The sequence below is a fragment of the Schistocerca gregaria genome, unplaced genomic scaffold (assembly GCF_023897955.1).
Source record: "Schistocerca gregaria isolate iqSchGreg1 unplaced genomic scaffold, iqSchGreg1.2 ptg000394l, whole genome shotgun sequence".
Lineage (NCBI taxonomy): Eukaryota > Metazoa > Arthropoda > Insecta > Orthoptera > Acrididae > Schistocerca > Schistocerca gregaria.
Genome location: NW_026061833.1, coordinates 1,147,861 through 1,164,746, shown reverse-complemented (window position 1 = coordinate 1,164,746; position 16,886 = coordinate 1,147,861). Strand labels below are relative to the sequence as shown.

At 39.4% G+C, this 16,886-nt stretch overlaps 1 protein-coding gene across 1 annotated transcript in view; it reads right to left on the bottom strand.

Annotated features, from left to right (window-relative positions):
• Window positions 1-16,886, bottom strand: part of LOC126310132 (kanadaptin-like) — a 236,880-nt gene that overhangs the window by 126,725 nt on the left and 93,269 nt on the right. Inside the window, 1 exon segment of the mRNA XM_049992109.1 lies at window positions 14,689-14,866. Within this exon segment, the coding sequence (XP_049848066.1) occupies window positions 14,689-14,866 (178 nt within the window).

Sequence of the window (16,886 nt, the reverse complement as noted above, 5' to 3'; positions counted from 1 at the left end):
TGAGTTGGAACATCAGTTTCTTATCAGTGACAAAGGGAGGAACTGAAAAAGTAGTACAGTGGGTGCATAAAAACACACAGTGAAGTGTGAGTAGTCAAAGTGATACAGCGACTGAACATAAATTGAAAGTAAAGTTTGTAAAGTGCACCTCATGTACTTGTTAGTAAAAAGTTGTTTTGATTTATATTTTTGACGAGAGGAGGAGATCTTGCCAGTTCTGAAGCAAAACAGCAAAAACAAAAAGAACAGCAAAAAATCTAAACAGACAAAGAGCACAATACATGTTTAACTTCCTAATGAACAATGGGCACCATGAGAAGCAGAGAAATCGATGAACAACGTCTAGTAAGGTCATCCGAACACCAGTATCAGCTGCAAAGCGATTTAGAAAAGATTGCTGTATGGTGTGTCAGGTGGCAGTTGACGCTAAATAACGAAACGTGTGAGATGATCCACATGAGTTCCAAAAGAAATCCGTTGGAATTCGATTACTCGATAAATAGTACAATTCTCAAGGCTGTCAATTCAACTAAGTACCTGGGTGTTAAAATTACGAACAACTTCAGTTGGAAGGACCACATAGATAATATTGTCGGGAAGGCGAGCCAAAGGTTGCGTTTCATTGGCAGGACACTTAGAAGATGCAACAAATCCACTAAAGAGACAGCTTACACTACACTCGTTCGTCCTCTGTTAGAATATTGCTGCGCGGTGTGGGATCCTTACCAGGTGGGATTGACGGAGGACATCGAGAGGGTGCAAAGAAGGGCAGCTCGTTTTGTATTATCGCGTTATAGGGGAGAGAGTGTGGCAGATATGATACACGAGTTGGGATGGAAGTCATTACAGCATAGACGTTTTTCGTCGCGGCGAGAGCTTTTTACGAAATTTCAGTCACCAACTTTCTCTTCCGAATGCGAAAATATTTTGTTGAGCCCAACCTACATAGGAAGGAATGATCATCAGAATAAAATAAGAGAAATCAGAGCTCGAACAGAAAGGTTTAGGTGTTCGTTTTTCCCGCTCGCTGTTCGGGAGTGGAATAGTAGAGAGATAGTATGATTGTGGTTCGATGAACCCTCTGCCAAGCACTTGGATGTGAATTGCGGAGTAGTCATGTAGATGTAGACGTAGAACAACAAAATGAACAGATTGAAGAATCAAGAATTGTGACACAATCTTATAATAAAAGACTGCAAACTCAAGCCAGCCACGAAAATGTGACACTACAAGAAATGTGAATGAGGACAAAAAACAGTACAACCTAACAAATGAAGCATTGCAGTACAACCTGACAAAAGAATGAAACAGACACAAATACATCATAATCGGAAAAATGGAAAAAATCTGCCAATTCTGTTTTGCAAAAGAATTCAATTGAGAAACACCAGGATTCTGTGACATGAATGGAAAAATTTGATTACCACCGCATGAAGCATCAAGCATCTCCTTAGTAACTTTTATAATACATGACCGGGGAAACTCCAGAATCACAACACTTTCTTCAAAATATAAAAGCATAGAATACCTGCTTTCAAATGACTTCTTTCAGTGTCACTTCAGTCAACACTAACTGGAATTAAATCGATTACGTTAATTTCTGCAAGTATATTTAACTAGAAACGGAGAGACATAAATTGATCAACAATGCACAAATGTCTGTGGATTGAGACAAGTAGTAGTCCAAGGTGTACAGGGGATCTAACACAAATACAATCAATTGATTCACACATTCAAATCAGCACTAGACTGTATGACTTAAGATGAATATAAAGCCACTGGAGCCAATAAAACATCACCTGGGGAACACTAACATTGATTTAATGCACCTCAGATAGATAAAGTTGCCATCATAATTGTGGACAATGAAAATACGAGCTGTGATATAATTGTACAATTAAGAAGAGAAGGACTATACATACAAACCGTTCATATAATGCCCTCCACCACCCATTAATATTTATGCACGAAGTAGGCAGATATAATTTTAATGTGAAACAAATCCAACCTGAAATAGGCTTCGAAACAAACAAAAAAGTCACTTCCAAGGAGTTCTATGCTTACCGTTTAATGATCAGAGACAATGAAACATACAATCACATTGTCAACATTTGCCATTTATTCCAACAATTACTGGTATATATGTATATAAAAAAAAGAAGCAGAACAGATGCTTTACATAAGACTGAATCAGAAGACACTACATACCGAGAATAAATCCACCTTCAAGACAGAATCATAAATGACTGAATCATTGACAACATTGGAACACTGGTAATCTTACCCTAATCATACATAGGAAGTCCGACACATGTGCTAATACACTCAAGATGCCATGACCTACATAAGAAAATATGGACAATGTGACTTTTACATAACATGTATAGGCAGCCCATCGTGGCCAGAAATCAAAGAACAACTACAAAACAGACAAGCCCCCATGCAGTGACACACCATAATAGCCAGAGTTTACTGACAAAAACAAGTAACATTCATTGAAGTCATCATAAAATACAAAATTTTGGAACCATTAGATGCTGGACGTACACAACTGAAAGGTAAAAACAAGGACTGCCTCACTCACACAATCTCATATGGCTACACGATGGAATCCATCCCACGTATTTCGACAAAATCATCCAAGCTGAGTTTCCCAATCCACAAGAAGATCCAAAACTGTACAATATAGTGAAAAACACGATTCACGGACTGAGCGAGCCACTAAACCCCAATTCATCACCTATGAGTGATGGAAAATGTACAAAAAAAATACCCAAAACCATATTTGACGAACACAAAAACCGGAGATGATGGCTATACCAAATACAGAAGATGATCATCCAAAAATGGTGCCTTCACAACAAAAATATTAATACAAGGCAGTGAACTGGAACTAGACAGTCAATTGGTAGCACCATATAACACATTACTTTGCAAAATGTGCCAAGCACATGTGAACACAGGATACTGCAATTCCGTGAAACCCATCAAATATGTCTGTAAGGAGGAGAACAAAGACAGTGACATGTCAGTAACTCAAACAGCCAAAGACAGTGAACAACAAAACAGAAACAACAAGATCTTCCAGTAGCAAATGGAAAGATACATAAACAGTAATGAAGGAGCATAGCGGCTCTTCAGTTTACCCATACACAAATGTGAACCAACTGTGCAACATCTAAAAGTATATTTGAAGAATAGACAGAGAGTTTACCTCACAAAAGACAGCACCAGAAAAATTGCTAGTGAACCACCTCAGAACACAACATTAACAGCCAAAAGGATCCACTTGCAGAAACTTTACTACGAGGGTTGGAACTTAAATAGTGGTAACTATTTATTTATAACTGATACAAAAGAGTTACATGTTTGCACCTGTTACTGCCCTTCAAAGTAGTCACCAGTATTGTGTAGAACCTATTGCCAGTGATGTGGAAGGTGAAGTATACCGTTAGCAGAGCCTGTTCTGTTGAGGTGCAAATGGAGTGGTCTACTGCCTGTCGAATCCCTGGAACAGTTCTGAAGTGAATGCCACGAAGTGGTTCTTTCAACTTCGGAATTAAATCAAAGCCACAAGGACTGAAGTCTGGGGAGTATGGTGGATGGTACAGTACTTCCCAGTCCCATCGACTGAACAGAGCAGCCACAGCTTGCGCTGTATGTGCCCGTGCATTGTTGTGCAAAATGATTAGTGGGTTGTGCAGAAAGTTTCACTGCTTCTTTCGCACAGCTGGTTGCAGATGATGCTACAAAAATGTGCATTGACGGTCTGCTGTGGAGGAACATAATGCATTAGGACAACACCATCACAGTCATACACGAAAATCACCATAACTTTCACCACACTGGGGCTCTGACGCACTTTCGTCATTCGCGCCGACCTATAAAGACGCCATTCATTGGATTGGTGTTTCAGTTTTGGCTCGTACAATGTGGCCCACATCTCAACCAGTGTTAGATATGGCATAAGAAAGCCTCTCCCCTCCATGCTCATAGCATTCCAAGTGCATCTGAACAGCGATGTAACACATCCACTTCTGCATTTCCGTCAAGTCATGTGGAACCCATTGTGATGAGATTTTTCACATGCCCAGGCATTCCTTCAGGATGTGAAGCACAGTCACATGCACTAATTTGGTTTCGTTGGCGTGCTCACAAATCGTACGGCGCCGATCACTGTCCAGTAACGTGGCAACAGCACGCACGTCTTCTTCAGATACGCTCGGACAACCTGCCCGATGCACATCTGCCACAGTTTGCAGACCTTCATTGAAGGCTTTACCCAACATGCCAGCCACTGTTCTGTACGGCAATGCCGATTCCCGGCACACCTCTTGAGGACCTTCATGACACTGTTGTGCTGTACGAACTCTGGCACATTTAATCTTGATCCAACTCTTGTTCCTGTTTAGAAAACATAGTGACACCATTACATTAGACTGCTTACACACAAGTGACTGTGTTTCCCTCGATTACCAAATCCGAAAAGCTCATCCTGAACCGTACGTCGAATTTAACAATGACATTTTCAATCAAACACTCATTTGCCTAGAAGATAAATGTTTAGCAATAAACAACCAGATCTTAGTAAAACTTGGGATGCATGCATCATGAAGATATGATATCGGTGTACCAAACTTTGAAATTACAAAGGAAAAAGGCTACAATGTCAATGAATTACTTAAATACATTGCTCACAACTATCCACTCCTCAATAACAATCGAAGGGAAATTTACAATGCTGTCCTGGATCAAATTGAAAACAACACTCATGGAATTGTTTATTTGGCACCAGGAAAACATTTCTAATAAATATATATCCGGCAGAAGTACGTGCTAAACAACATATCGCACTCGCACTAGCATCATCCCGCGTTGCAGCTGAGGAGGATGAACTGTCCACCACTGCTGGATATAGCCGAAGAACAATTCCCGAACTGTAAAATCTCAAGAGCATTTGGACAGGATGAGCTGCTAAAGCAAGCTACAATAAAAGTATCTTCTGGGACGTATGCAGAATGGCATATAAAAAATCATTCAATGTCATGGACAGAACATTACAAGACTTGCAAGGAAACTCTGAAATGATGGTAGGAGCTCTACACATACTCTCATGAGATTTTTGACAAACACTTCCAGTTATTCCCAATTCGACACCAACATATGAGATCAATGCATGCTTTACAAAATCACATCTCTGGCCACACATACAAGTACTGCAACTAACAAAAAATATGAGAGCTGAACAATTGAAATATGGAACAGCAGCACATTTTGTTCAACATCTTTTACTAACAGACAAAGGCACAAATCCTACTGACCAGACGACTGGTCTCAATGCGTGCAACAATGATTTTTGCAACATAAAAACTGCTTAAAATGAACACATCAACCATACTGAGCCAAACATTTTTCACAACTATATCAATATGCACTGATCTGGACTGGCTATTTGAATGGGCAATGTTGGCAACTAAAAATAATATTGCTGATATTTTCAACTTTAATATTCAAATGAAAATTCCAGTCAAAGAGAGAATATACAAATCGATCAGCACAATGGTAAACATTGCATAAAGTGTGAACTTCTCAACAGAATTGTTAATCTCTTTGTAAGTATATAATGCAACATATTATTATTATTATTATTATTATTATTTTCTTTCTTTTCTTTTCTCCCTCATTCTTTTCATATATAAGTGCTAGAGGGTGGACATACTGCGAGTTCCGTCAAGATAAAAAAAAAAGTGTATTCCAATTGTACATTAAAAGGTGTTATCAAGATAGCAAACTTTATTCGCACAATCACATTCTGTTTGTTATTCCATGTCGCACCGAGAATCCTGAAATCAAGAGGATCGAAGCAGACCAGAAGAATTCGCATGAGCAGAGGAGGAGCAATCTGGAACCAGTATTGTCACACCAATCTCCATGCACAATAGCAGTAACAAGAAAAGGATGTACGTAAATTTACGAATGTTAAATGCTGAATACATGTATTGAATATTGAAGGTCTGTTTATATTAGTGCCAGTTAAATTTAACTCAGGATATGTATACCTTCCAATTTCTTTCAAACATTCTTTCAAATTTTCCCTTTTAATTATTTAAGCAGCAAATTTTTATTCAGTTTTCCAACCCCTTCCGCCCCTATTCAAGTACCAGGAATGCTATTTCACTTCCTTTGACTTAAAACTGGATCTCCGATCATACTACTCAGAAATCTCAGCACACCAAAAGTATGTAATGGAACAAAAATGAATGTCAAACAGCTATCAAATAACCTCATTGAAGCTGAGCTTATGATTGGAAGTGTGCAAAGTCCTTTGTACTTTGCAACTATTTATCACCGGAATACCACTGATCTCTAATGAACTGCCATTCTAATTTAATGGACTGAAATTTCCAATCACATTAGCCTACAGTTTCACAATGAACAAAGTGCAAGGACAAGCACTCAAATTTGCGACATCAACGTCAAAGACTCCTGCTTCTCTCACAGTCAACTATACATAGCTTGATCTTGAGTAGGAAATTTGAAAAATTTGTACATAACAATTTGTAGATAACAAAATGAAAAATGCTGTTTATAAACGAGTATTGTAAATACTTAGAATATGTTTTCAATAAAACTATTTTTTACCTCGCATACTTTGAAGTTTATCCTTTTATTCCAACTACCACACAATTTCATATCAACTCTCTGGGAAAAGCCATGTACCCCAGCTAGTTATTATATGATCTACAATAGATCTATATCCTCTTGCTGACCTGGTAAATTTGTGTGTCTTTCTTCCCAAAGAACTTATTTGTAATTTTTAAAATGATTAAAGGTAGCAAAATGTCCTGAGTGTTCTTCTGTTTTCATTACATACATTTTCTTGTAATGTGCCTACTATTTTTGGATTTGTCATTTTTCCTTCTTCTGGGGCATAAGTTGGCATTATTCTTATTCCTCTTGGGCTTTTGCTTTTACGAGGGTAATCCCAAAAGTAAGGTCTCCTATTTTTCTATAAGTACGTACACCTGTTTGTTTTTTGTTTTTTTTCTAAAATGGTTTGCATCAGTTTACAGCTTGAACATTTAGCTATTTTTTGGCATAATCACCATTTCTGTCGATGCATTTTTGTAGACGCTGCGGCAGTTTTTGTATGCCCATGTCATACCAGCTCGCTGCCATGCTGTTCAGAAAGTTATGAACCTCTTCTTTCACCTGGTCGTCGGAGCTGAATCGCTTTCCAGCCAAATGTTCTTTTAACCTATGGAACAGGGTGCCAAGTCAGGACTATAGGGTAGGTTGGTGATTATGTTCAATTGAAACTGTTGCAGAAAGCAACAGTTTGCTGAGCGATGTGTGGGTGAGCGTTGTCATGGAGAATGTGTACGCCCTTGCTCAACATTCCTCTTCTCCAGTTCTGAATTGTCCGTTTGAGTTTTTTCAGTCTCACAATACCTGTCAGTGTTAATTGTGGTCCCAGTGATTCAGCTCCGAGGACAAGGTGAAAAAAGAGGTTCAAAACTTTCTGAACAGCATGCCAGCAAGCTGGTATGACACAGGCATACAAAAACTGCGACAGCGTCTACAAAAATGCATCGACAGAAATGGTGATTGTGTAAAAAATAGCTAAATGTTAAAGCTGTAAACTGATGCAAACCATTTTAGAAAAAAAACAGGTGTAAATACCTATAGAAAAATAGGAAGCCTTACTTTTGGGATTACCCTCGTATTAGTTTTGAATTATTCATCCATGGAGTAATGAAAAAAGACAGAACCAAAACTGCAATAAATTAAAATGTCACGCTCGCTGCTAAAGTACTACCACATGAACAATGAGCAGATAGTAAGCAATAAACTGTTTTCCTTTCATTAGTCTGTGAGGCTCTCAGTTGGAGAGGGTTTGGAATTTATGTTTTAAGTTTTTGGAAGTTGCTAAGTGCTCTCATTCTTAAATACTGAACAAATATAACACGAGTAGTTTGTGCATCATTACGTGCCTCGAGGCATATGCATACTGAGTCGCAGAAAGGCACAACAAAATGACTGCTATACATTAGAGGTTTTGGCCAAAGGCCTTCTCCTAAATTAGAAAATACACACACTTTCACAAAAGCTCAACTCTCCACCCACACACCTCACATCTTCTCTTTGATCTTGTGTTTTTATGTTGGTTTTGGCCAAACGCTCAAATGGGTAGCAGTATTTTTGTTGTACCTGTCTGCTCCTCAATGTCTCCTCTATATGGCAAGTAGCACACTATCCTCGATATAATACTGTCATTATTTGATCCTGGACTTTCCACTGTTCAGTTTCTAACTTTGATACTTGTATTATTGTCTTAAACCTTTAATATAAGATTATACCTCTTAATGCCAAGCTTATAACAGCATTTGAATTTTTTTTAATTCTGTCAATAAGTGTATGAAATACTGAAAACAAAATCTCTGTTGCTCCTCCAAACCATCAGTCAGACAACCTGCAACTGGGACCTGGTGACCATTTTAGCCACTTAGTAACATAAACAAGCCCTAAAATGTTACTCAACATGTGTTTACACAATGATAGATGGCTCTTTTATACTTTCAGTGCAAACTGAAAGATTTCAGAGTATGAGTCAAATATCTTGTAGCTCTAGTGTAGAAGTCTGCTGATTTCAATTTATGTTAGTAATGAGTTCCATTGAAATTTCAGTCTCATGCTTTGGCATGTTAATCACCAATATTGAGTGAACCTAAACTGAGCCCATCTGAGAAAACCATCTGTCACTACAACTGTGGTGACAGGCCGGTACACGAACCCATACTTCCTGCTTATAATGAGCAGACACAGTAACTATCATGCAACCTGAGCACTTTTTCATAAGTTTGTATGGGTTTTTTTCAGAGGTGAAACTGTTAATGGCACTCTGGCACACTCAGTAACAGACTCTGCATCATGGTTCATGAACTGCAAGAAAGACTGAAATAGGAGAAAAAGAAAAGGGGATGGAGGGGGGGGGGGGGGGGGGGCGGATGGCAAGGCTCCTGACATCAAAAGGTGGCAATTATGAAAATAAATATGGTTTCATCCTTCTCCATCTACATCTACATCCATACTCTTAAAACCATGGTAAGGTGCACGACAGAGGATATATCCCACTGTACCAGTTATTAGGTCTTCTTCCCGTTCCATTCACATACGGAGAGGAGAAAGAATGATTGTTTGAATGCCTCTGTATGTGCAGTAATTATTCTAATCCTATCCTCACAATCCCTATGTGAGTGATGTGTAAGGGATTGTAGTATTCCTTAGCAGTGCATAAATGTATTAATGTCATTGCCTCTCCACATTTCTAATATACTGTTGTTGTTGTTGTTGTTGTTGTTGTCTTTGTTGAGGTCTTCTTCAGAAGACTGGTTTGATACAAAAAATATGCTAGTCTATCCAGTGCATAACTACGGCTACCTACATCCATCTGAACCCTCTTACTGTATTCAAGCCCTGGTCTCCCTCTACAACCCCATGCCTCCACACTTCCTTTGTTCCCAAATTATTGTTGCCTCAGAATGTGCCCTATCAACTGATCCCTTCTTTTAGTCAAGCTGTCCTAAAAATTTCTTTTTTCCCCAATTTGATTCTGTACCTCTCTGTCAGTTACTCAATTTATCCATTTAATATTCAACTCTCTTCTATAGCAACACATTTCGAAAGCATCTATTCTCTCCTTGTTGAAATACTTATCATCCTCATTTCGCTTCTGTAAAAGGCTATGCCTCATACAAACACCATATGAAAAGACTTCCTACATTTAATAAATTTATATTTGACACTAAGAGGTTAAAATGTCAGTAAAACCAGCAAATTAGCTCAATGTTTTTCACCAGATGATCAACAGTTCATGTCGTGACCTCCACACTCTCCCAATCTCACTCCATGTGGTACTTTTGTCTGGTATTACATGAAAGATTAAGTGTTTATGCCAAAAGAAAAAAAAATGGGTTTTTCTATGTGTGCAAAGCTGTGTGATGAGACGTCAAATAATAAAGCTGCAGCAAATCTGTAAAATAGTTTCAATCATTTCTACCACCCTTAAGCTGTCGGCACACGGACCGTACATCCGAACATTGAGCGTTGAGCATACCGAGTTTCTGAAGTCATAGTGTGGAATAGCACGTTCGGGAGTCTTTCCGAACTTGCAGAGCAATATCTGGCATGCCAGATATTCTGGGCGTGCGTCTGAGCGTTGACCAATGAGATGGCACAACGCCACCTACGTCAAACGCACGCCGTCTCCCTTCAGTACAGAGTTGTGAGGCGCCATATTGACATTCATTTCAATCCTACATGTATATATGCCGTTTCTGAGCCCCAGAAAATTGAAAATCACTGGAAAACCTGTTGTTAACTGTGTGATTAGTTCTGATAAAATAGTGAGAAACATCATATTCATCGCATAAGAATTATTGTAACTTGCGTATTATGAGAGTAGGCAGTGACACACTGAAGCTCCACCCAAAACGCACTGTTCTTGGTACAATTTGTTATGATTAAATTTCAATTAGTAACATATCTACGATTAAGGTTTTCAATAAGGGGTAACATAATATGGTTAGATACATGCAATCTGTTGTTGGCTTAGCATAATGAGTAGTGTCACTGTCCTATATTGAGATGTTTGTTGGGGCAGTGGTTCACGTCTAGACACTCTGAAGCATCCCCAACTCTCTTGTGGTTCCCTTTTAAGGTACTCCACGTCGACGTCTGCCCGTAGACACGTATCGTCAGTAGGTTTTCCGGCTTTACTTCCCAACGTGACAGCAACAACTCTCCGATGAGGTGCGGGCCTTGTGTTTTGCTATTACTCCAAGACTTGTAAATATCGCTTTTATTTAGTAATTTGCCCAGCCAAAACTCTCCCCTTTTATGATTAAGACAGCCTGTGCCATCTTTCGGAGGGAGTGGGGACGTCAAACAGTCACATAAGTTCATATTAAGCAGTCCGTAAAATACGTAAACATTCACTTCAGTTTGCGTGTTAGTTAATGCCTACGCTTTCCACTAGATGGTGCTGACTTACTGCTGAATAGCTTTGGTTCTGTAAAACCTTCACTGATTAGTACTAGGTAAATGAAATAAGTCCAAGACTCTCGTATTTCACCTTCACTCTATATCCAAGGATTAGGATGGTGATGGATGATGGTCTATTTAAAAGGTTCCTAGCCTGGAGGAATCTAAATAGTCCGCAAATGCTGATATGCACACGCTGTACGCCCAGATTCGCAACTAACAGCACACGACACTTTCAAAAGTCCACACATTAATATCTGAATACCGGTACCCTGTAATAGACCAAGATGCAACATCTGTCCCATACATTCTCCCACCACCACCTACTCCAGTCCAGTCACTTGCATCATCTATCCCACCAAAGGCAGGGCTACTTGTGAAATCAGTTACGGTATCTAGAAGTTAAGCTGAAACCACTGTGCCACATTCTAAGTGGACACGGCAACCGACACGCTGTCTGTCCACATAAATGGCTAGCAACAAACTGTGACCGAGAAACAACAGGACCATCCTGTTGCTGGGTACACTACCCTACATGATATTCTTCATTTCAATTACTGCTTCACAGCCCGTGCCATCTGGAACCTTCCCACAAACGGGGAACTCTTCCTGCAATATATCATATGTTCCCTTAACCCTCCCAGCCTCAACCTTCGATAGTCGTCGTCCTTACCCGTCGAGTCCCTTCCCTGTTCCCATTTCAGCACTACACAGTCCTCTGTTCCATCCTTTTCCGCTACCCATCTCTCTCTTCGTGACTGCACCTAGCTGTCCTGCCCTCTCTGCAGCATGCTCCCACAGCAGCACTTCAGTGTCCCCCAGCCCTACCCAGCTATCCCTCCCCTTCCCCACCCCGCCTCCTCATTACCCCCTTGCCTCTCTTGACATGCACTGCTGCTCATAGTCCGGCTTCAAATCGCAGAGACTTTGGTCGTGTGTGTGTGTGTGTGTGTGTGTGTGTGTGTGTGTGTGTGTGTGTGTGTGTGTGTGTATTTTTCAGCAAAGGCCCGATTCTTTTAATTCATACAAGTTCCATTTCCTTAAGATCATATCTTTCAGAAAATTTTTCAGTTTTCAAATGCAGTTCAGTATCAATAAAGTATCGTGCAAGTGCATATTTTCCTTGGAAAGGTTTCACAGCTCAAAACCTGATTACTGAATCTGTCTTACTATTCCATAAATTTCTGAAACCTACAAATGTCTCCCGGTCTTCCACATACACAACATTCTTTCACAATTTTAAAAACAAGTGTTAATAACAGTTTGATTTTGTTCAGTACCTATTGTACCATGTGGCTTTCCCCTTCTTTCATTTCCCCCAGTAATTCTTTTCCTTCTTGTCCAGTCCAATCATAGTTAAATTTGCATCTCCTTACACACACACACACACACACACACACACACACACACACACACACACACACACACACACGTGATCACTGTGCTGCAAATAGTAGCTCACCTTCTCACTCATTATTATTCATACTCCTGTACTGACCTGACCAGAAGTACTGTTCTTCCTGCCACTTCACTTCACTTCTTACCAGTATATCTAAATTCAACATGTCCCTCTCATTTTGCATTCTCTAACTTACCTACCCAAGTAAGAGATCTGACATTCTACACTCTAACCCACAGAGTGCCAGTTTTGTTTCTCGTGATGACAACATCCTCTCGACTAGTCCCTGCCTGGAGATCAGAATATTTTATCCAAGAGGGTGCCATTATCACTGAGCTATACAGTAGAGCTGCACACACTCAGAAAATATAATAGCTATTCGTATCTCCAGTGTAGAGAGGACACATTGACTAATGTTACAAGGCCAGATCAATGACCCATCCGAACTGTTGCCCCTTGATAGCAAAGTGTGGCAATTTCTGTAGGGTAGGCTGAGAATTATGAATTTTGAAAAAAGAAAACAGGATCTTAAAACAAAATCTTGTAAAATAGAAATACTGCAGAAGTTACTTCTGTAGGGTAGGCTGAGAATTATGAATTTCGAAAAAAGAAAACAGGATCTTAAAACAAAATCTTGTAAAATAGAAATACTGCAGAAGTGACTTAGTTACATATTTCTGCTAAGATTGAAACTACTAAAGAAATAGTTATAAATAAAGGCATAAAAATATTAAGCACTTCACATTAATAAAAATATAACACACAGTAACTCACCGTTACACTCTTTTATAAATTAGTTCTACCCTCTTATCTTTTTCTGGGCATACACATTGGAAACACAAGACAAGAACTTTTATTTATTTAAATAGGGTAGGTGCTGTTATAGACTCCAGTGATTCTTTCAGCAGCTGTTGAGTCTTCACCTCTATCGACAAGGTGGTGATGGATTACTGTTCTACCTTTCCACACATATTGCTGCTGAAGGCAGCAGCAATATGGCAGAATTTGAAGCGATTTTGACAATATGGTATATCCACAGTGCAAGAATAAAATCTATGATAATATATTCTCCGTGACTACAGTATATTATTTCAGGTTCGATCCAACTTAAAGTGGTAAAAATTCACTTACATTCCCTTTTGTTCATGGAGATAAGAATTAGTTTGCATCATAAATGGTAAAAATCACCTTTGGAAATCGCTCATGAACTGAATTATACCAGCTTGTGACAGGCCAAAGTTATGAACATGATCCTATGTAGTATTATTTTTCAGGTGCTTCCATTATATTATAAGCATCTGTATTTATATGTTCTGATGAATACAACATATGGGTACCACTTTTAATTTTGTCATGTACTATGAGAGGAAATTACATTTGATATAACATTGCACAAGGACAACTGAGTGTTACCAGTTGTGTGTGTAACATGAGATGACAAGCTTCTAAGCGAGCCCCCATAAAACTGATATAGAAAGACAAAGTTGCGACTTGGTGGCAGCAAGGTAAACATGGTGGTGCTGTGTCATATATACTAGGATAAGAAATTACATATGACGGCAAAATTAAAAGTCTGGCAGATTAAAACTGTGTGCCCGACCGAGACTTGAACTCGGGACCTTGGTCTTTCGCAGGCAAGTGCTCTACCAAAACACGACTCACGCCCGGTCTCACTTCTGCCAGTATCTCGTCTCCTACCTTCCAAACTTTACAGAAAGTTACGCAAAAGGCAAAGGTCACGAGTTCGAGTCTCGGTCAGGCACAAAGTTTTAATCTGCCAGGAAGTTTCATATCAGCGCACACTCCACTACAGAGTGAAAATCTCATTCTGGAAAATTAAAAGCGGTTAATAGTGTAGTTTGACATTTGCAAGTAAAAGTTAAACCTTTCTGTGTGTTTTCTCCTGCCTGCTTGATAAGGAGGTTTTTCATATATCTGTTTACTTTTATAGTCAAAACAATTGATTATTTCTGTTGTTATAAAAAATTTATGTAGTTTTTTATACCAATTCATCTATTTTAGATTTCTGAAGATAGAAACAATTCCAAAACGCGTTGTGTGTACTCTGAGATCAATAAAGTCATTCTTCACCTGCTGCATGACACTGATGCGACCCAATCAGCCAGCTTAATTACAGATCTATGCATATTTACAAGAGTGGTCACTAACCTGCTATGTTACTTTATGTCACATGTTTATTAATTATGTAAATATAAACAGAACATAAGAACTTCATTGTTACTTACTCCACTGTGCACAGGAACTGTCCAAACCCTTTCTCTTCCACATTGTACTCCAAGTCATATCCTTCTCTTTCAAACCATCCACGTAAGGTCTTCTTAGGATCATCAATATACAGATCTTCATTTGGTGCAGCAGCATAAGGGTTTTGAGAAAGATCTGTTTCTTCATCTGCATCCTCACCTACAAAAATTAAAAACAAACAAATTCATCCACAGTGCACTGTTCAACCCACAAAGACAGAGTGGCAAGAAGAGAACACTTGAAGACTTAATTTTAAAACTTTCTGGTAAAGACAATGTAGTCACACACGTGTGTTTCATTAGCTCTGACAAAATACATTTATCCAAAAGCTTAGCAAGCTTTCCACTCTTCTTCACTTTTATCCACTCTAGACCTCACCTATATGGTAAATGGTTTACCTTTATTTCTACAAATGAAGGTAGGTGAAATGTGAAATTTTATCTCAATTCTGAAACAATATTGCATCCATTGGTAAGAAAGCCACTTAACTGGGTAAGGTGTTTCTTGTGTTTCCAAAACTGGAATAACTATTCAGCCACGGCCTTAATGTTGCAGGCACTCCAACAATAATTAGCAGGGAATGAAAAAACTCACTCATGAAGCATTTGATGAATTCCTTTTCTATCACTTTCAGCAGTAATGTATCATCATACAATGAAGTGCCAAAGAAATTGGAACACCTGCCTAACATTGTGTAGGGTGTCTGCGAGCAAGCAGAATTATCACAACATGACGTGACATGGACTCGTCCAATGTGTGAAGTAGTGCAGGAGGGAACTGACACCATGAATCCTGCAGGGCTGTCCATAGATCTGTAAGAGTACAAGGGGGTGGAGATTTCTTCTGAACAGCACATTACAAGGCATTCCAGATATACTCAATAAGGTTCATGTCTGGGGAGTTAGGTGGCCAGCAGAAGTATTTAAACTCAGAAAATTGTTCCTGGAGCCACTCTGTAGCAATTCTGGACATGGAGGGTGTCACATTGTCCTGCTGGAATTATCCAAGTCTGTCAGACTGCACAATGGGTATGAATGGATGTAGGTGATCAGAGTGGATGCTTACGTACATGCCACCGAGTTATATCTAGATGTATCAGAGGTCCCATGTCACTCCAACTGCACATTCCCACACTATTACAAGGCCTCCACCAGCATCAACCGTCTCCTGCTGACTTGCATGGTTCATTGATTCATGAGATTGTATCCATACCCGTACACGTCCATCCGCTCAATACATTTGAAACAAGACTCGTCCAACCGGGAAACATGCTTCCAGTCATCAACTGTCCAAAGTCAGTGTTAACGGGCCCAGGTGAGCCATAAAGCTTCGTGTCGTACAGTCATCGAGGGTAAATGAGTGGACCTTCAGCTCCGAAAGCCTATACTGATGATGTTTCATTGAATGGTTCGCACACTGACACTTGCTGATGGCCCAGCACTGAACTTGCAACCATTTGTGGAAGGGCTGCACTTCTGTCACACTGAACGATTCTCTTCAGTCGACAATGGTCCCATTCTTGCATGATCTTTTTCCGGCCACAGCAATGTCAGAGATTTGATGTTTCACTGGATTCCACATATTTACAGTACACTCATGAAATGATCGTACGAGGAAAATCCCCACTTCACTGCTACCTCAGAGATGCTGCGTCCCATTGCTTCTGTGCCATCTATAAAAGCATGTTCAAACTCACTTAAAATATTGGTAACCTGTCATTGTAGCAGCAGCAAACGATCTAACAACTGCGCCAGACACTTGTATTATATAAGCACTGCCGACAACAGTGCCATCTTCTGCCTGTTTACACATCTGTGTATTTGAATACGCATACCTATACCAGTTTCTTTGGTGCTTCAGTGTATAATGCCTCGCTGAGTATGTTTTCAACATTAACACTTTTCAAATGAGTTCAAGGAACCAGAACAATGTTAATGGTTTTGCTTATACTGCATGTAAAGAAGAGACTGTTGAACGCACTGTTTGAAGGGTGTATACATATTTTGGAATGTGTTGCTGCTGATGTGGTAACACACCTACAGAAAGACAACACAGCTAAAGCAATGTTGAACATGATATGTCTGAAAGATGCACACAAGTAAAACGGGGGAGGGAACATGGATAGATGAAATACAGAACAGAAGCAAGTATAACAAAAGACTAATATTGAAATGCAGGT